General features: G+C 55.1%; 3 protein-coding genes across 3 annotated transcripts; 2 read left to right on the top strand and 1 right to left on the bottom strand.

The window, feature by feature from the left end:
- The first annotated feature begins 4,626 nt into the window (after positions 1–4,626).
- On the top strand, positions 4,627–5,482 carry BJ171DRAFT_510899 (uncharacterized protein). Its single transcript, XM_053111512.1, has 2 exons — positions 4,627–5,167; positions 5,344–5,482. The coding sequence occupies exons 1-2, from the start codon at positions 4,655–4,657 to the stop codon at positions 5,377–5,379; spliced, it is 549 nt and encodes a 182-aa protein (XP_052965186.1). The 5' UTR covers positions 4,627–4,654; the 3' UTR covers positions 5,380–5,482.
- Positions 5,483–6,355: 873 nt separating this feature from the next.
- Positions 6,356–15,589, top strand: BJ171DRAFT_600257 (uncharacterized protein). The gene is made up of 7 exons (XM_053114997.1): positions 6,356–11,413; positions 11,592–14,068; positions 14,237–14,517; positions 14,685–14,920; positions 15,050–15,109; positions 15,258–15,294; positions 15,399–15,589. Exons 1-7 carry the CDS (start codon positions 6,494–6,496, stop codon positions 15,485–15,487), a joined length of 8,100 nt encoding a protein of 2,699 aa, XP_052965185.1. The 5' UTR covers positions 6,356–6,493; the 3' UTR covers positions 15,488–15,589.
- Positions 15,590–15,976: 387 nt separating this feature from the next.
- Positions 15,977–19,077, bottom strand: BJ171DRAFT_583282 (uncharacterized protein; the record flags this gene model as incomplete). Its single annotated transcript, XM_053114239.1, has 11 exons — positions 15,977–16,236; positions 16,368–16,521; positions 16,688–16,740; positions 16,827–16,922; positions 17,031–17,226; positions 17,339–17,523; positions 17,620–17,802; positions 17,930–18,011; positions 18,161–18,513; positions 18,611–18,686; positions 19,057–19,077. The coding sequence occupies 11 exons, from the start codon at positions 19,075–19,077 to the stop codon at positions 15,977–15,979; spliced, it is 1,659 nt and encodes a 552-aa protein (XP_052965184.1).
- Between the last annotated feature and the right edge of the window lie 146 nt (positions 19,078–19,223).

Raw genomic sequence — 19,223 nt, 5'->3', positions numbered from 1 at the left:
CAACCGGTTTGCCAAGTTTGAGATCACAACGACCGAACCGTTTGCTTGTGAGCCCAAGAGTGGGCTGCTGGAAGTCGACGAGAACATGCAGCTGGACATTGTATTCAATCCAAAGGTAGGCGCCGGATCTGCTCATCGAATGCCCACACACCTTGACCGAGCCATGGTCGAAGGTGTGCTCTGTTTGTCGCAACGGATATCGGATGTTTGACCCTGAGCTTAGTTGCCGGTACCATTGTCTACGAGCACCACTCACACTCCCGTTCACACTCACAGAAAACCGGGAGCTTTCGAGGCGAAATGACTGTCGTCTTCGACACCAAAGAGGAATTCATCATTTCGCTCTTGGGATCCGCCGAGGATGCAAACATCAGGCTCGACAAAACTACCCTCACCATGGACAAGACCTACATGACGCTTTCGTCCTTGAAAAAGTTTCGCATACACAACCGAAGTGATATCATGGTTGGTTTGGAGATACATCAGTGATGTGATTGCGGGCGAATCTTAATCACTCTAGCGACGTTGATTCTTGTCTCGCCTGCCTCGCCAAATGCAGCTGTCGCCGTTACAGTCCGTGAGGAGGGTGTCTGTTTGACTTCACCGAGTCGAATGACCATGAGCGGAGCAGAGATTCATGCCTATTGCGCCATTTCTACTCTTCGTCCCAGACACGGTTTAGGTGGAAGCAATTCCCGACTATAGCAGATGAAAGCCAGCATCGCTTCATGCGCTATCATGAAATCCAAATGGAGGAAGAGCGCGAGGCGCTGGAGTTGCTCTCGGTAGGCATGACAATCTTCTGAGGATCAGCGCATCTTCGGGCGAGCGCCAAGGAGCACTGCGTCGCGATGACCATACTGATCGTCTTTCAGGGAGTGACGAATCAAGTAGATGCCGCGGGCGATCTGTGTCTGATCGAGCAACGCTACAGAGTGAGTACCGTCTGGCCATGCTGGATGGCGACATGCTTGTGTAAATGGCCAGTGCGGAGCCGTGCTGGGCTTCCGCATGGCCTTACGGACGATGGCGAGCTCTTGGGGCGTACCCGATATCTATGTCTCATCCTGGCCTCAACATTTCATGCTTCATGAACAGAACCAGAAACGCGAAATGGAGGTCGATCCGTTGCTTTTCAAGGACTCTGTCTTTGACATCGAAACCGTTGAGGGGGTCGTTTGGCCAAACTCTTTTGTTGAGATCACAGTTCGCTTCCACCCCCACTGCGCCGGCGAATTGCAAAGCACCGCATACTGTGAGATTGAAGGCCGCGAGACTCGCCTGCCTTTGATGATGAAGGTAGCTGAAGAGCCTGATGCTTGGCGACCGCGCCTGGGCTGACTGTACAAGAATCGAGCAAGTGTCTGCTGTGCCGCTACTGATTTGCGTTAGACGGCCCGTATTTTCGCTGACGCCAACGACATATATCGGCTGCAGGGCGAGGGCATCGGCCCAAAGGCCAAGTTCTCGTACGACATTCTGTCGATCGACAGTGTGTTCATAAACTCCATGCACAAATACGAGGTACGTTGCGGATGTATCTTGCCAACGAGCCTTGCCGGTTGACCTCGCCGACGGGTGCTTCAGAGCTCAGCAGCGACAGGTGCTATGTGTCGCGCACTCCCAGACAGCCTCCTCTCCATCTTGGTGCTTATGCCAGTATGAAACCGCGCCAACAGGTTGTGCTTGAAAACAAGGGCAGTATTGAAGTCAGCTACCGTCTGCTCCCGCCATGCACGCTCTTCGGGCCCAAATTCAGTTTTGAGCCGAGCTCGGGTGTCCTCGGAATCGGAGAGTATCACCCGATCATCATCACCTTTGCATCCGACATACTCGGTGAATTTGCAGAGGAGTTTCAGTGGTCACTTGAGGTAGGTGGCCCTGCCGACTGATACTATGTGAGGTCGCCATAGACGCCACGAACCGCTCGCCTTGGATCATGAGGGCACTTTAGCAACTATTGCGCATTGAGGGTCATCTAATTATTGGATCGTGTGCCTCAACTCCGGTAGGGCGGGCTGGATCCCCTGAGCCTCATACTGAAGGGCTGCGTGGTCGGACCAACGTTCAGCTTCAACGTTGCGGATCTCAACTTTGGGCCGCTTTCCATGGGGTTTCTCAGCAGCCGAACGATAGAGCTTTCCAACACCTCCCATATCTCGATGAAGTTCCGTCTCCGGTTTTCCCAGGACGACCGCTTCGGGGAATATCGCGTCAGCCCAAATGAGGGAACCTTGCTTCCGCTCGAATCGCAGCCGGTCCGCGTGGCGCTCCTGCCTAAGAGCATCAAGCAGTACAGCAACTCGCTCATTGTTGACGTTGAGGGCGTTGGGGACGATCTTTTGTCGCTCCCGATCCTGGCCGAGGGCCTGGTACCTGAGGTAGATAGCGCGGGGCGGTGGAGTTCGAAACATGGGTAGTTTGATCCTGGACATCGTTCCATGCGGCTGCTAGCTCGTCGCTGTTTCTACGGAGGCCGGTGGATATTGCTCAATTTGTCGATCGGGCTTGTGTCTGGAGCCGGCAAGCATCGCCCTCCAACCTGATGGCTCAGTCCAGTAACAATGGCCCCGCTTCCATCCGGCAGATCTCTCTCAAGACACTTGTCCTGGACTACGGTGACTGCTTTCTGAACTACACATACACACGCAGCGTCGAGCTCGTCAACGAGACCGACTACAGTGCTCGATATGAGCTCTCTGTGCAAGAAGAGGCTGCCAAGAATGTGTATTCGTACAACTCGAGCAACTTCAAGGGGATCGTCGGCCCGCACGCGATGCAGCAGATTCAAATTGAGGTGCAGATGCGTCGGCTGGGGCAGTGCAACTTTCCGATCTTCATCAAGATTCATGGACGAGAGGATATGCCACTGGGGGTGGACATCACGGGCAACGGAATCGGGCCCAACGTGGTGCTGTCGACCACAGAGCTCAACTGGGGCAAGATCCAGGCGCTCCGGAACTCAACCTCCAAGTTGGTCCTCCAAAACGACTCCCCCATTCCGGCTTCGTTTACCTGCGCCACCGCCAGCGAGCTGTCTGTCTTCCGGGTTGAGCCTCTGATTGGATGCATCCCCCCTCACGGAAAGGACGAGGTGTCGGTAACGGCCTATTTGGACGACTCGCTCAAGTTCACCGATATCCTCAGAATCTCGGTTCAGTCGGACGGCGTCCACGAGGTACAGCTGATAGCCAGAGGCAACGGACCCACCATAACCTTTGACGAGTCCCTGCGCACCGTAGACTTTGGCGACGTATTTAGCAACCGCGAGTGCACTCGTGAGTTTGTGCTCGTCAACAAAGGTCGCCGGTCGCAGACTCTGCACTGGCTCGTTGAAGAGGAGCGGTTCAGCCGCAAGGACGCCGCAAACCTGCAGCCGCCTGTGTTTGATATTTCGCCGAGCCGATTCATGCTCAAGCCCAACGCACAGCAAATCGTCACCATCCGGGGATACTCCAACAAATCTGTCCGTGTCAAGGAGACGATGGTCTGCCAAGGCATCTTCGACAAGGACCCAACCCGCAAGGCGATCGTCGAGACCACCATCGTCGCGAACTTTGTGACCCCACTTGTCGAAGTCACCCCGAGCTCTCTCAAGTTTGTGTCGTCCTACATTCGCGACGAGGATTTCGAGTTTCTGTCACAGAGCCTGGTACTCAAGAACACCACGACTCTCTCGCTGACGCTCAACCTGAGGTGCTTTCCGCCCTACAGCATCGACCAGCTCGAGCCTGTATGCCTTGGTCCTGGCGAGACTGCCAATCTGATGGTGCACTACGACCCTTCGTACAACACCAACCGGGTTTCGTGCAAGGAGCACTCCAAGCTGCTGATCTCATACGAAGAGCATCCACAGCGGGCCTCTGTGGATCTCTTTAGCGAAGTCTCCTTCCCAAATCTGACCTTCAGCAGTACGACTGTGCCCTTTGGCTGCATCCCAAACGACACTGAGCAGAAGCGCATCTTCAGCCTGACCAACTCTGGGCTTCTTCCTGTATCGTACTACTGGTCGTTTCTGGAAACGAAGGACGAGCGCAGTTCCGACTTTTCGCTCACGCCAATCCGGCAGGTGTTCGACATCCTTCCCATGAGCGGGGTGCTGCAACCCGGCGACTCGGACAACGTTGAGGTCACCTTCTATGGGCACATTCCCGGACAGTTCTCCGCCCTTGCGCTCTGCGACGTCAGCGGGGGGCCAAAGTACGAGATATCCCTCAGCGGCGAGGTATCTCAGATTGCGTACCAGTTTGATCGGGAGTACCTCGACTACGGGACGGTTCTGTACCAGGATATTCATGAGCAGGACATTGTCCTCAGCAATCTCGGCCAGGTGGCCTTTGACTACAACACCATCATTTTCCGCTCCAGTAGTCTGGCTCAAAAGATAACGGTGTCGCCTTCCAGCGGCAGCATCCCGCCGCACGGCAAGCAAAAGATCACCGTCCGTTTCTGCTTGACCATCCCAGAGTCCGTGGACGACCATTTTTACGTCCAGATCGCGTATTTCGAGCCCATCCGAATCCGCATCTCCGGGGTTGGCGTCGCTCCACGCATATTACTAAACTTGCCTCGGGTTCCGGACGCCCGTTACGACACACTGGTCAAAGAAATGCGCGAAGCCAGCAAGAGGGCGCTCAAGCGCCGACCCTCCGTCATGCCTCGGGACGCCGGCGTGACCGAGTCGAATCTGAGCATCAGTACGGTTCGGAGCGACTCGCACGATACCGAAATCGATGCCGAGGCCGAGCGTCTGTTGCTCAAGGAGAAAACTCTGGACTTTATGAAGGGCCTTGTGGACGAGGTCAAGGGTAAGATTCAGCCTGTGCCCAAGGCAAAAGTCATTGGCTCGCCAATTCTGATCTACAAGATCCAACAGAAGGGCACCAAGGACAAGAAGGCACATTCGTCGCTGTGGGAATGCTCCCAAGTTCGTGTGGCGCGATACCTATGTGATTTCGGCAACGTCATCCGCAACACCAACAAGAAAAAGACCATCCGCATCACCAACCACGGCGAGCGCCCAGTTTCGTTTCAGCTCGAAAAGCTCAATCTGTCCGGGACTGGCTTCAGCATCGAGCCCGAGAAGGTCAAGTCGCTACCGGGCGCTCCACACTATGAATCTGTCGAGTTTCAAGTGACCTTCCAAGCCCGGAGCCAAACAACCGATCTGGGCCACATCGAGGTCGATTTGCCAATCACGGTCAATGGCGGCCCGACGACTATCCTGGTTCTGCGTGCCGAGGTGACCTTGCCCGACGTGGCCATATCCTCAAACGACATCCTCTTTGGTGAGGTGATGTGCGGTCTGCGCAAGACCATCACCATCCAGATCCGCAACATTACCTCCGTGCCGGCCGAATGGATGGTCCACACCGCTGAGGGAGACTCGGGCCTGGGCGGTGCCAAGAAGAAGCAACCTCCCAAGAAACGTGTTGGTCAGCTCGTTGTCGACGACTTTGAGATCCTGCCTTGTTCAGGGGTTCTGCAGCCCAAAGAAAAGGCCCTCATCACGCTCAGATTCTTTCCTTCTCAAGAAAAGGACTACGATATATCTTTGCCCATCAAGGTGTCGATGAACTCCAAGCCCAGCCAGATTCGGCTGTGCGGACGCGGCATCACCCCACGCATTCAATTTGAGCCCGAGACCATGGCTATGGGCCCGATTCTGCCGTGCTCCGACGGGATCGAGTCCAAGTTCATGGTCTTCAATCCGACAAACTACCCACTCGAGATTTACACCCTCAACTTTGACCAGCAGTACATTGAGGAGGAGGATATCCTGCGCAAGCTCGACGGATATGTCAATGGGGTGATCTACTTGCCTCCGCGGATCCCCGGTCAGCCTCTGCCCGACTATCTCATCGATCTTGTCGGTCAAAAGGGCAAGGTCGAAAAGGGCATGATCAAGGAGAGCCCCGGGGAGGTAGCAGTGTCTCCCACCCCTGCGGCAGCCGTGAAGACCACAGGGGCCGGCCATGAGCCTGGAGTTGGGGATATCCAGTTGGAGCTCGGGGGTGGTGTTCCCGGACGACCGGCCAAAGTTCCTGCCGATCCCGACCCTCCGATGAATGTTCTGGTGCACGGGCCGCCATTTTCAGGAAAGACGACACAGTCCAAGGCCATCTCGAGGGAGTTTGGACAGGTCTACATCCGCATCGACGATATCATCGAAGCACATCTCGCTGCCGAATCCAACTACTCTGACGGCTCGGCTTCGCTGCAGCGGAGTAAAGATGCTGTCAAACTCGAGGAAGAGCGTGGCTTGGACCGCGTCTCCACCCGCAGCTTCAACGTCGACGAGAGCGATCGCATGTCCCAGGCGGAATACTGCGAGGTCGTCGATCCGCAGCAGCCTGTGAACATCTCGGAGGAGAATCTGCTGGAAATCATTCGGGCGCGCCTCCAGCGCGAGGATTGCATTCTACAAGGAATCGTGGTCGACGGTATCGAGAGCAAGTTTGTCGGTAATCCGGTGACTATCCTCAAGGCCATCATGCGTGGATTGGGTGAGCGAAAGAAATTTGTTTTCTTCAACGTCAGCCTCGACGTACCGCACATCCGCGAACGAGAAATGGTCGAAAACAAAGCGCAAGGAGACAAGGAGCTGGCCATGCTTCAGGTCAAGGACCTGACCGAAGAAGAGTACGATGCCATGTCCGAGCTGGAGAAGGAGCAGTACGACACTGGGCTGCTCAAATATAAGCGCCGGCTCAAAGAAATCCAAGACCGCCGCAAGGTCGAGCGGCGACACTGGGAAGAGGAGGTTGCCCAACGCATGGGGGAACGCAAAGTTGAAGAGGAGGCCAAGCCTGTCAAAAAAAAGACCGCCCGGGGTGCTCGGAGCACCGCCGGCAAGAGCAGCGACAAATCGACGGGCAAGAGCGCCAAAGCTGGCGAGAAGGGTGGAGGCGGAGGATCGCCCAAGCTCGCCCGGAAGACTGTCTCGGACAGAAATGACAAGGGCATGCCCGACAAGGCCGAGAAGTCAGATCGAGATCGTCCCGATCGCCTCGAGAAGCTGGAGGACGAGAATGCCTCGCGGCTTACGCTCAGCGAGTACGGAGACATTTTCTTTGCCGAACAGACATCAAGGCGTTACGAAGCCTATGCCGCCGCCCTGGAGGCCATGATGGTGTTCATCAAGGAAGGCGACAAGCCCAATGCCGCACGAGCGGCAAACGGACCCGGAGCAAACGATGCACGCAAGCCCACCAAAGCCGCCTCTAAGGTGCCATCGACAGGGGCCGCCATCAGCACGCAAGAGCCGCCTCCAGCCGGAAGCACCGTGTTTACCGATGGTGAGCTGCATGTGACCGAAGACGGCACGCAGGTTTCGTACCAAGAGGTCAACGGCGCCATGGACGAGGCCAGCTTGTTCAAGGCCATGGCCGAGCATATCCCCAAGAAAGAAGAGACCGCCCCCCCTCCCGAGCCCGTGGACGTCATCCCAGCACCGCTCGTTGAGCAAATCGTGCACTTTCCCGGGGAGCGTGATGTGCATCCTCTGCAGCAACACTTCTGTCTTCTCCCTCCTGTCACGGCTGCCGAAGCGGAAGAGGAGGGAGCTGCTCAGCCCGACGGCTCGGTCAGCGTGGTTGTTCCGACGATCAAGACCGAGCCCCAGGCCCCAGGGAAAAAGACACGCTTTACAAACAAGTTTGCTGAGGATACCAGGGTGCCCGAAAATGAGGAAGAGACTGTGGTCAAGGATGTCCAGACAAAGTTCCGGTGGATAGTGCAGCCCAAGGAAAAGAAGGAGCTGACGATCCGATTTTCGTCCAACGAGACCGGAAAGTTCGAACAGACAATTACTTTTGAGATTGTCGGTGGCCGTGGAAAGTTCAGTCTCCACTGCGTTGGGTTCTGCCAACACTCGCAAATCAACGGCGACTACCGCAAGATCTTCAGCAAGTTCAGAAAATCCAAGGAAGAGAAGGCGATTGTGCACGGCGAATTCATTGCCTCAACATCAACCTTTGAGTTTGGTCCACTCCTCTATAGCAAGCCGCGCGAAAAGTATTTGGAAAAGTTTCCCGAGAATCGTGCCATCTTGACGATCACGAACGCAACTACCAACGACATCAAGATCCACTTTTCGCTCAAGCACGATGTCAAGTCCGATGTCTTTTTTTACGAGCCCGCGATCATGGACCTCGGGCCGCAACAGACCTTGCCGTTCACGCTCTGGGCTTATCCGCGGTCGTCCAACACCTTCGAGGACACCTTGATTTGCTGCGTGAGAGACAACCCAGAGCCCTATTTGTTCAAGGTGTCGTGCATCGGCGTCAAGCCCGAGCTTGAGATCGACAAGAAGTTCTTGTCGTTTGACAAAATTTTGCTGGGTCGCACGGAGAAGCGTGAGATCAAGCTCAAGAACAATACTTACATGCCCGTGGCGTGGAAGTTGGTGGGTGTCGATGGTCTTGGAGACGAGTTTTCGGCTGCCCCGACAGAGGGCATCATTGACTCATTCACAGAGAGTGTCGTCACGGCCGAGTTCCACGGCAACAAGCCCGTCGTTGTCAAGCGTATGATTCGTCTTGAAGTCTCCGACACCGAGAAGATTGGCGGTGTCGTTCAGGAAGTCCCCATTCTGGTTACTGCAGAAGCATATGACATTGCCGTTGATGTGCACTTCCCAAAAGGCTACGAAGGCGGCATTGACTTTGGTGTGCTCAAAGTCATTCCTCCCAAAGATCCCAAGGACCCCAAGGACCCCAAGGCGCTCAAGGACACAGCAGTCAGTCCTCCTGAGGACACCGTCAAGCTGGAGACCAAAACGTGGACCCTCAAGAACAAGGGCAAGTACGAAGTTGGCTACCGGATCGTCTATGAGAAAGAGGAGTACAAGTACATGTTTCCGATCGCGCCGTCGGTGGGTCCTCTCCAGCCCTCAGATAAGCCGGTGTCGGTGACGATTGGGATACGGCCGTCGCACGAGTTTACTCTCAAGGACATTGTCATTGCCCGATATCAGTTTTTTGAGCCATCGACACTCGAGGTTACTGCGACGGTGCCTGTGAAGATATGTGCCCGTACGGTCTTCAGTCGGTTCTCGGTCCTGCCTGTGCAGGACCTGAACTTTGGCGCCCTAGTCTTTGGAATCAAGGGCACGCGTCAATTCACGATCGAAAACATGGGTGAATTTGATTTCAAGTACGGCATTTACAAGATTGTACAGGGCATGCTCGACGCCAAGCAAGGAAAGCGCACCAACACATCCCGCATGTCCAAGATTGTTCGACCGAACTCCCCACCGCCGACGACCAAGGGCCCAAACCGCAAGGAGTTTTCAAAGATGGGCGACGCAGCCAACTTTGGCGCCTTCACCGTGTTTCCCACAAATGGCACCGTGGCTGCCGGCATGAAGCAGCAAATAACCGTCGAATTCCACTCCGACACCCCCGGGAGCTTTGAAGAGATGATTGCCCTTGATATCTCCGACCGACCGCCCACCGAAGATGTGATCGCCTACCGACTGATGGGCGAGAGTTGCGTACCAGGCATCAACACGTATGACTTGAGCTCGATTTTCGAGGAGCACACCATCTGCAAACGGCTGGAGCTGTTCAATTCTCAGGGCAATATCTACGCCGAGGAGGATCGCGTCTTTTACTTTGGCGCTTATCTGGTCTTTTCGCAAGGCCAGGCGCGGTTCAAGATCATTAATCCTTACAAAATCACCTGCGACGTGTCGCTTGCGACAAAGCCTCGGTCCAAAACCAAGTCTGACACAGCCGATTTCGCCTTTGACGTTGATCCAAAGAAGCTCACTATCCCGAGCCACGAGTACCGCTATGTCACCGTGAGTTTCCACCCCACCCTCATCCAATCGTATGCCGGCATTTTTGAAGCGGTCGTGGAGAATGTCAGCGAGTCCAAGTCCAAGATTCTGTCGTTTGAGATTCGAGGCGAGGGCAGCCTCCCTCGCGTCGTCATCGAGAAGCCCACGACAAAGTCCAAGCTTGGAGCTCCCCTACTCAAGTTCCGTCGGATTCTTGTTGGGGCCTCGCAGAGCCAGTCGATTCTGGTCAGAAACGAAGGCATACTGCCGGCGACAATCAAGTTCGAGTGGGGTCCAAAGGACTCCTCGGACTTTGAGTGCGGCAGTGTCAACAAAACTCACACTCTACGACCGCAGGAGATGAGGTCGTTTGAACTGCTGTTCACGCCGCGCAGCATACGGAAGGTTGAGTCCGATATTCGCATCCGTGTCATCGACAATAACTTTGAAGACATCGTCGTCCAGCTTGCTGGAGAGGGTTACATGGACGATCTTACCTTTGATAACCTTGGCGGCGAGTCAAATCAAAACGAACTGATCATGAGCGACTGCCACCTCAACGAAATCAGAACATGCTCGTTTTTGGTTGGCAACAACTCCAACGATGTCCTGAGGATCATCTGGCCTGAAAATACCGACTTTGTCTTTTCGCCTATGGTGGCTCATGTTCGGGCCAAGGGAAGCAAGGAGTTTGGCATATCGTTTTGCCCGAAGCAGCCCTGCGATTACAAGGCTGTGCAGCTGGCGTGCAAGTCCATCAAGATTCGTTATACCGGAGCCACGCTCGAGTCCGACTGGGACGATCGGAGCAAAGCAATCAAGTGGACAACCGACCGAGGCGGCAAGGATGCAACGGCTCCGCGCAAAGTCGTCGAGACCTACCCCGAGCCCGCCTACGAGATGGCCCAGGGCGCCATATTCACCGAGCACGTGCTCTTGGTCTCTGCCTTTGCTGATTACTGCGAGTACGAGTGCGACATCAACGCAATCAACTTCAAGAGCACCTTGATGTTCCAGACGCGTGTCTACCGGTTCTCGGTCAAAAACACGGGCAAAGTCGTTCTCAAGTACACCTTTGGGTTCTACACCGACAGCGGTCAGCCTGTGGACCAAGCCTACGACGACTGTCCATTCTCGGTCGTCCCTGCTGGTGGGTCGATCGAGGTGGGCGAGGCGCTGGTTGTGACGGTGCGATTTGCACCCCAGGACGTCGCGAGCTACAATTTCACCCTTTACGGAATGATGCCGAATCTGCACAAGGAGCAGAAAGCTCTTGTCATCAAAGTATCTGGAGAGAGTCTTCGGCCATTCTGCCACTTTGAGCTGAGCGACAGCGACTACATCACCGGGGAGCGTCGCAACCCTGAAGTCAGCGCCGCCAACGGTGTTCCGGTCACCCTCGAGCCCAATACCAAGGTGGTGGAATTTGGCTCGTGTGGTGTCCGTGTTCGCAACACAAAGCGCTTTTACATCGTCAACCCAACCAACACCACCTACGAGTTTGAGTGGACACATGAGGCCGGTAACGACGCCAAAGTCTTTCGGTGCCTCACCCCGAGGGGAATTGTGCTGTCCACGAAAAAGTTTGAGATGGCGTTCGAGTTCACTCCCGAGACCATTGAGCTCAAGGCAAGTTTGACTTCTATCCGATTGCGCTGCAGGAGGTGGCGCAGCCAACCTGTTATTGCCACGACGATAGCCGCCAGCTTGTCTCATCCCCTGGAGTCGATGACGAGCCGGAACTGGTCGCGATATATGTGCTCATATGTTACTAAATGTATATGCTCTTGTGCGATTCGGGGGACAGGAGTCGCTCTGGCGGTTTACCATTCTGGGACATAATCTATCGATCCCTTTCCTGCTGGTGGGCCAAGCCCTTGAGCCCAACGTCTTCATGGATCGCGTCAGCGTTAACTTCAAGTCAATTCTTGTCGGCCGCCAGGCTCGAGAAGTCGTCAAACTGGTCAACAATGAGTCAATTCCATTCGCGTTTGTTTTTAACGAGACATCCTTTGAGCTGAGCCCCGACGGCACACCGGTTCTTCAGTACTCCCCATCATCAGGTACGGTGGGTGCACATGGTGAAGTTCCGATCGACGTTGTCTTTTGCCCGTCGTCGGAAAAGTCGTTCAACTTCAACCTGATGTGCAATGTACGCAAGAAACCCACGCCTGTCGGCATCAACATCAAGGGTGAGGGCTATGAAATCCATGAGTCTCTCCAGAGCGAGCTGGCCGATGGATCGGTCTTTGAGCTGGTGTCGAGTCCCGGAGACAACACCATTGACTTTGGACAGGTTCAGCTCAACGAAAAGCGATTGAAGAATGTCACCATTATCAATTCGGGTCGATTCAACTTTGACTACTCTTGGAAGTTCCTCAATAAGCCCGGTGGCTTGCTGAGCATCTCTCCCGAGATCGGCACTGTCAACAAAGGCGAGCGTGCTGTCTGCGAGATTACCTTCCTTCCATCGTCCAGCATTTGCCTTAAAAATGTCAAGGGCATTTGCCAAATTGTCAACGGACGCACCTATACTGTCAGCATCACCGGTAGCGGATGCAAGCCCATGCTCAAGCTCTCCAAGACGGTGCACGACTTTGGCACGCAGTTTGTCCAGCGACAGGGATTGACTCCAGCCAGCACCACAGTGACGGTGACCAACGACGACGTCAAAGAGGTGTCCTATGATATTATTGCGCCAGACACGGGTGTTTTTGATATCCAGCAAGGTCCCCGTACCCTTGCTCCTGGCGAGAGCTCGGTCATCGAGGCGACTTTCTACCCCAAGGAGCCCAAAAAATACTCCGAGATCGTTACGATCGATGTCAACAACCTGCCTACGATGCAGCTGGAGTTACTAGGCGAAGGCACAGAGTTCAAGATCGAGGTTCTCAATCTGGAAAATCGGGCCCTCAACTTTGGCGCTGTACGGGTGGGACATGTGGTCACACGTACCGTCAAAATCATCAACCGCAGCCCGATCCAGACTTTGTTTAGTCTGGGCACGCCAGCAAGCATCGAGGCTCTCTCGGCCAACATGGTTACATTTGCGCATCCGCTCAATGAAATCACATTACGCCCCAAGGGCATACTCAACTTGGATCTCAAGTTCTATCCGCAGCAGAGAATCCCCCCGTTCTCTGAAGAAGTTTTCCTAGAGGCCCCGGGATTTTCCAGACCGCTGTTTGTTGTTATGGGGGCATGTCAAGGAATCGAGGTCAAGCTTGAAAACGAAACCTTGCCCTTCGGGGCGGTGGTTCAGAGGAGCTGTACAACGCGTAGGATCCAGCTGCAGAATGTCGGCGATATTGGAGCAAAGTTTCACTGGGACATCTCAAAGCTCTCACCAGACTTTTCGGTCTCTCCGCACGAAGGATACATATCTCCAAGCATGGAAATCCCGCTGGAGATTGAGTTCCATCCGACAGAAGTCAATCCAGATATTCGGTACGAGAACGTTCCGTGTATCATTGAGGGATCGGCCCCAATTTACCTGACCCTCACCGGAATGTGTGTGAGTCAGCCACTGCAAAACGAAGCAGTCAAGTTCTCGTCGCCTGTCCGACAATCAGATGTAAAAAGCATCACCCTCACGAACAAAACAACGACCCCTTGGCGCATCCGCCCGATCATCGACAATGAGTACTGGTCTGGTCCGGAGGTCTTTGACGTCGAGGCGGGCCAGACAAAGTCCTATGACGTCGCTTTCACCCCCTTGGACATGATCGGATCCGGCGATGCCGGACGACACGAAGGGTCGATATTTTTCCCGCTACCGGACGGCAACGGAATGCTGTACAAGTTGTACGGCACCGCCGAGAGACCCCTGCCTGCTGGCACCATCACGCGCGAAGTGCCCTGTAAGACGCCTTACACCGAAGTAATCTCGGTGACCAACTGGCTGAAGCGCCCACAGCGGTTCCGGGTAGTTACCGAAGTCGCCAAGGCCGATCCATCCGTTATCCTCAAGGGCCACGACTTTATCGATGTTCCTGGGCTTCTGACCAAGGAATATAAGCTGTCGTTCTACGCTTATCGTGAGGGCATTACCAACGCCAAGGTGACATTCAAGAACGAGCAAACCCAGGAATATCTGTTCTACAACCTGGCCTTCAAATCGACTCCGCCGGGCGTGATAGGGGTGCTGGAGCTCAACAGTGTGGTCCGTCAAGTGAACTCCAAGGAAATAACTCTCAACAATCCGCTGAACAGCCCCGTCACTTTTACTGCCGCGTGCCCTCATCCAGAGATTACGCTGCCACATACATTCACGGCACAGGCCAAGTAAGTATGCGGGGCACCATTTTGTGCAGACCCGGGCGTTTCTACGACCGGAAGAGCATTGCTGATGCTCGATCGCAGGGCTCAGTTCCGTTGACAGCCTTTGGGCACTGTCGCGACGTTGCAACTCATGGGACCCCGTAATCTATGAATTTGCAATGTGGTGTTCAGATCGGATGCCGTATGCTTGGTTGAGTTTCTACCGCTCCTCCCACGCGAAGCAACAACTCGGCTGACGATCACGAGCCAGGATCTCGGACTTTATCAATACGACATGAGGCTCATCTCAACCGTCGCATCGCCCGAACGAAGCTTGCATTTCAAAGTTGGCCTTGGGGGAAGTCAAACGCAAATCTTCCGCTTTTTGAGCTATGCAAAGTCCAAGACAGAGTTCACTTGCAAGGCAGACAGTCCTGACTTTAGTGTCGAAAAATCGGTCACGGCGCCCTCAGGTACAGGGCCGATAGTTTCCTAGAGCTCGGTGCGGCTGGCTCTGCGAGATGACCTAGACAGTGCCGTTGGTACCTTCTTTCTGTGTTGCTCAGCTGTCCGTGGGTCGACGTCTCTTGCCCTCCAGTCTTCCTGCTCTGCGTTGCTAGCACTAACACGCCCTGTACAGCTTCAGGCAGCGGAGTCGAAGTATCCCTGGATGTCACATACGAGCCTTCCAAGCTTGGCGACGTTCGCACCCAGCTGGTGGTGTCCTCGTCGACAGGCGGCGACTACTGCTGCTCGCTCTACGGACACTGCATCGCACCACGACCTCAGGGCCCCATAACCATCAAAGCAGGATCGGCCGCCTCGGTTCCGTTCAAAAATGTGTTTGCCCAATCTGCAACGTTCACGTTCGTGATGGTGAGCATCCAGAACCCATTTGATGCTGCCGCATGGCCGAGCACGAGCTGGCTATTGACCAGGAACCAACTCTTGCCATGTCCATGGTGATGCCGGGCTGCTTGTTGACGACATGGTCTGCACTTTCAGGACAATGCTGCCTTCACCGTCAAGGCCACCGAGGCCATTCCGGCCAAAAAGACAATCACGGTATGTCCTCTATCACGCACCGGTGCACACTCAGCTGTGATACCTGTGGATGATGTTGATGACAGCCAAGCCAGCTGCACCGGTCCTCCACGACAGCGCCGAAAACAGGTGTCCTCGCTGACACTCCTCATTCACTCGCTCCCACCAGATGGCAATCACTGCCCTCCCGATCTCGGCCCAAGCTGGTAAGCGGAACATTGCGTGGCCATCTTTGTTGCAGAGACTTGGGAGGGAGGGCTTCATCATCTGCTGACCGTATTTCCGCCATCCGCTGCATCGCCATATCCAGCTGCTTCGAAACTCCCAAAGTTTGGCAAGCTCACCGTCACTCACAAAGGAAGCAATATCAGCTGGGTTTACTATCTCAAATCGGCATGAGCACCGATGATGATACTCGGAGACGCTTCCACGATGCAGTGGGTCAATACAGATGGCTTTTACAGCCTATCCAATAAAGAACGGGACACCCTTGATTTTGACCATTGATCGAATATTTTGTTGCCCAATACCATCGCGCGCTGACCATGACCATTCGCCAGAGTGTCCAAGAGCACCATTCACCGCTGGCACTCCGACATTAGTGCAGGTCGATTGTGGAGACCGGAGAGCGACCGGTGGTCTTCACTCAGAGGCTGCCGAGGTGATCTGGTGTATTTCCTATGGCATAGTTGGACGCATGCCATCACAGACTACGCTATCGTATGGGCTGTGGGCAAGTGTCCCATTTCCCCCCTGAATAAAGCGTACCATCAGAACAGAGTGTGAAGTGGAGATGACGCTTGGAGCAAGCGTCGGGATGAGTGGTTCCGTAAGCGTTCTCTTCTTCCTATAAACACCGGGAACTCCAGCTTGCAGGGCTGTTCGCATTCAAGATCCTGGAGGGGCCCCTTCTGCAGCCCTGACTTCTTTGACAGCTTGATCGCCTTGCTGACCAGCGTAGCCCGCTTGGGCTCCGTAGGTCTGGTTGTACCAATCGGCGTAAGCGGGATCGTTTGCGTATTGTGCGTAATAGTCCGCATAGGCTTGGTAATCGTACTGCTGCTGCTGCTGCTGCTGTTGTTGTTGTGGCTGCTGCGGTGGCTGTGAGCCACTGCTTGGATCCTGAGCACCGTAATAGCCACCATAGCCTGTGGGTTACAGTGTTGGGGCGCGAAACAACATCAGTTCGTCAGCAGCCGTGGCCCGTCGTGGGGCAGATTGCAGCTCGAGAGCTCTTGGGTTACATTTTCACGCTCGTTGGTGTGAAAATAAGACATACCTCCATAGTGAGAGTTGTACGGCTGCTGTTGGTGTTGCGATGGATCGGCGCCATAGCTGCCCTGATATGGGTTTCCACCATCACCGTAGCCCTGGGGCCCGCCGTATCCTTGCTGTCGCTGGTACGAGGGAGGTGGAGGTCCACGTCGTCCGTACTGACGCGAAGATGGCCAAAAGGAGCAGCGTGGGTAAGCATATGAGCCGATGGCTGATCCAGAGCTTGTAAATGGCCGGTTGGTGGTATGTCGCTTGCTTGGTCGACGTTTGGCCAACGTGGGTGTTTGTGGCGAGTGCCTTTGCAGAAGCCAAGGCGACACTTACATTGGTCTTCTCCAGTATAGCCTGCTTGGCGGCCTCGATGCTCTCAGGCAGACCTGGTGACCGATATCTAGGTAAGTGGCTGAGCGCCGCCCTGCTAAGGGCCGGTATCTGGATCGAATCTGATAAGCAGAGCACATACCCGTGATAGCGACGGCGCGACCTTGAGGACCCGGGGTTGGATCGACCAAGATTCGGACTCGGTACATGTTCTCCAGCCCTCGGACGGTGTCGCCCTCTGCATATGTGGATGCATCGTGCATCGAGGCAAGACTATCAGTTGATGGCGCACGCCTGGACAGCGCGGGCAGCGAACAGAGCCTTTAAACAGGCGGACACTACTTACTCTTTCCGATGACGTACGAGACTTTGTTGTCGGGGATGTACATCCGGTCTGTTATGCTGTGGTCAGCAGGTCCCATGCCGCTAGGGCCGCCAGGGTATCTGGCCGAGTCCATATCCGAGCCTCCTCGGAAGTGACCTGGATATCCAGGAGGACCGCCAGCGCCACCTTGGAAGCTGCCCGGTGGGCCGCCAGGAGGCTATTTGGTGCAAGCATTCGTCAGTGACCCCATGCAAAGACAGGGGACTCGATTGAAGACACAAAGGCTCGGCGTTCGAGCAACCATACGTGTTTCTGATCAAAATACCCACCTTGGGGCTGTTGATGACTTCCATGATAAGGGCCTTTGCGTGCTCGATGTTTTCGGGGGTGCCAGTGATGATGAAATCCTTTGTGGCACCATCGGGATCTGCGTTTCGATCGGACGAAATGGTGGTGCGGCTCTGGTATTCGAGCTGGCGGATCTTGTCTCCTCTGCTGCCAATCACCACGCCAACTGAGGATCGGAAAGAGTCCGTGAGCATAATGATGGCTTATAGTCCCGATCGACATCGACCATAACCAACACGCTCTGTCGCGTCCGCGGGCTTACCTCGGTTGCTTGGAACCGGGAATCGCACGACAATGGTCTCAGAGCTGGACTGCGAAGGCTGGGAAGGCTGTCCCGAGATGGTTCGCTGAGCGTTGTCGCAGGACTGCTTGATCATTTCGATCGCACGGGCAATGTCGCCATCGGCACCGATGATTGTGCATTTGCGCTCAGGATCACCGTTTTCTGTAGATTTGGGGGAAGGGAAGGAAGCAGGAAGCCGAGACATTGCCCGTAGGAAGATGTGATATGTAAATCGCCGCGGGCTGGATGCTGATGCCCAAGGGACATGCTGAGGAGGGTGCTTAGTGACCTTGTGCTAGCTGAATTCGGCAGTTTGAATCCCGCTCGAGTCTCTTCAGATTCTCTCCGGATCGACCAATCAGCAGTCCGACCTGTGGAAGATTGGCTGGGTGCTCAGTTCAAGGCGCTGCACAACCGGGCGATTCCGGTTCGTGCGCCTCGCAGTCAAGACATCAGACATGTTGGATGCGCTCACATGGTATAGTGTCTACTGCCCCGATTCTCAGAGGCGCTGACTTACCAGCTCACTGGGCACTGTGGTTTCGGTCGATGTGCGAGGATCGGCCCTGCCTGGGCCGTAGCGCATGTCCTGCTGCCTTCGCTCGGTGCTTCCGAGTCCGTAGCGCTGGCGTGCATTGCCATTCTCGGGCGACTCGTAGGCCAAATCATAGCTTTGGCGCTTGGTGTCACGATTCTGCCCATAGCTCTGGGGATCCTCGCTTGTCTCCTGGTGTTCTTCAGGTGCCTTGTCACGGTCGTCTCGTCGGTAGCCCGACGACGGAATGGGCGTGCGCTCCCGAGGCTCTTCTTCTTCGACCTCCGAAAACGTACGTTTGGCTGCTGTTGTTTCTGAGGTATCCGCTGCGGCTGGAGCTGCAATACAGGGCGACAGACGCAAAAACGCACCAGGGAAAGGATGAACAACCTGCCACCAAAGCAACGCTCGCAGTCATGGGCTGGAAATACATACGCTGATTGGTCTTGGATTCAGCCAATAACCGTGCGGCCGTGGCCTTGGCCTTTTCGATGGCACTCGAGATATCCTGCTGGTAATCAAAGAGAGGCAGAATGGGTTGGTGGTTGCGCCAGCGTCGAGAAGAGCGCGAAGGACACTAATAGAAAGCTCGGAGTGGCCGCCATCTGGCGACAGACCCAGCAAAAGAATAGCCTCCGGGTATCATGCGACGAAATGTGCCACATCCATGGACTATGGCAAGCAGGGCGTGTTTCTCAGCAAGTGGCACGCAGAGCTGGGACTGGCCAGGGGCCACTCCAATGGTCTTTCAGGGCTTGCAGCAATCGAGGAGAGCAAGCAGCAGACTGTGCCGACACGGCCATACGGAGCAGACAACTGCACCGATCGAGCAGACCGAGATAAAGATCCAGCGATCCCCCTCTGGATGCCGAGATACTTACGCTTTTGTTTGCCGACTCCATCTGGGCACGCTTGGGGAGGTTGAGAGCACTCGCGACGGATCCTGGGATCGAGATCGGTCGCAAGATCGGGCAGGAGATCCAATCAGACTCTATGCCGATGCCGCAGAGAGCAGAAAGAGAGAGGGACATACCTGGCAGAGAGCGTG

Source organism: Polychytrium aggregatum, assembly GCF_025602895.1.
Source record: "Polychytrium aggregatum strain JEL109 chromosome Unknown BJ171scaffold_26, whole genome shotgun sequence".
NCBI lineage: Eukaryota > Fungi > Chytridiomycota > Chytridiomycetes > Polychytriales > Polychytrium > Polychytrium aggregatum.
Note: the sequence above shows the minus strand (reverse complement) of the source record. Positions and strands in the feature narration are given on the sequence as shown.

What these genes read in the sequence shown, in the direction of transcription:
- BJ171DRAFT_510899 (XM_053111512.1), top strand. Translation starts at nt 4,655, where the DNA reads ATGCCTCGGGACGCCGGCGTGACCGAGTCGAATCTGAGCATCAGTACG. An exon ending in CCCGGAGCCAAACAACCGAT is followed by an intron (nt 5,168 to 5,343) that starts CTGGGCCACATC and finishes CCGCAACATTAC; the next exon opens with CTCCGTGCCGGCCGAATGGA.
- BJ171DRAFT_600257 (XM_053114997.1), top strand. Translation starts at nt 6,494, where the DNA reads ATGCGTGGATTGGGTGAGCGAAAGAAATTTGTTTTCTTCAACGTCAGC. An exon ending in ACATTCACGGCACAGGCCAA is followed by an intron (nt 14,069 to 14,236) that starts GTAAGTATGCGG and finishes TGTGGTGTTCAG; the next exon opens with ATCGGATGCCGTATGCTTGG. An exon ending in ATCGGTCACGGCGCCCTCAG is followed by an intron (nt 14,518 to 14,684) that starts GTACAGGGCCGA and finishes CGCCCTGTACAG; the next exon opens with CTTCAGGCAGCGGAGTCGAA.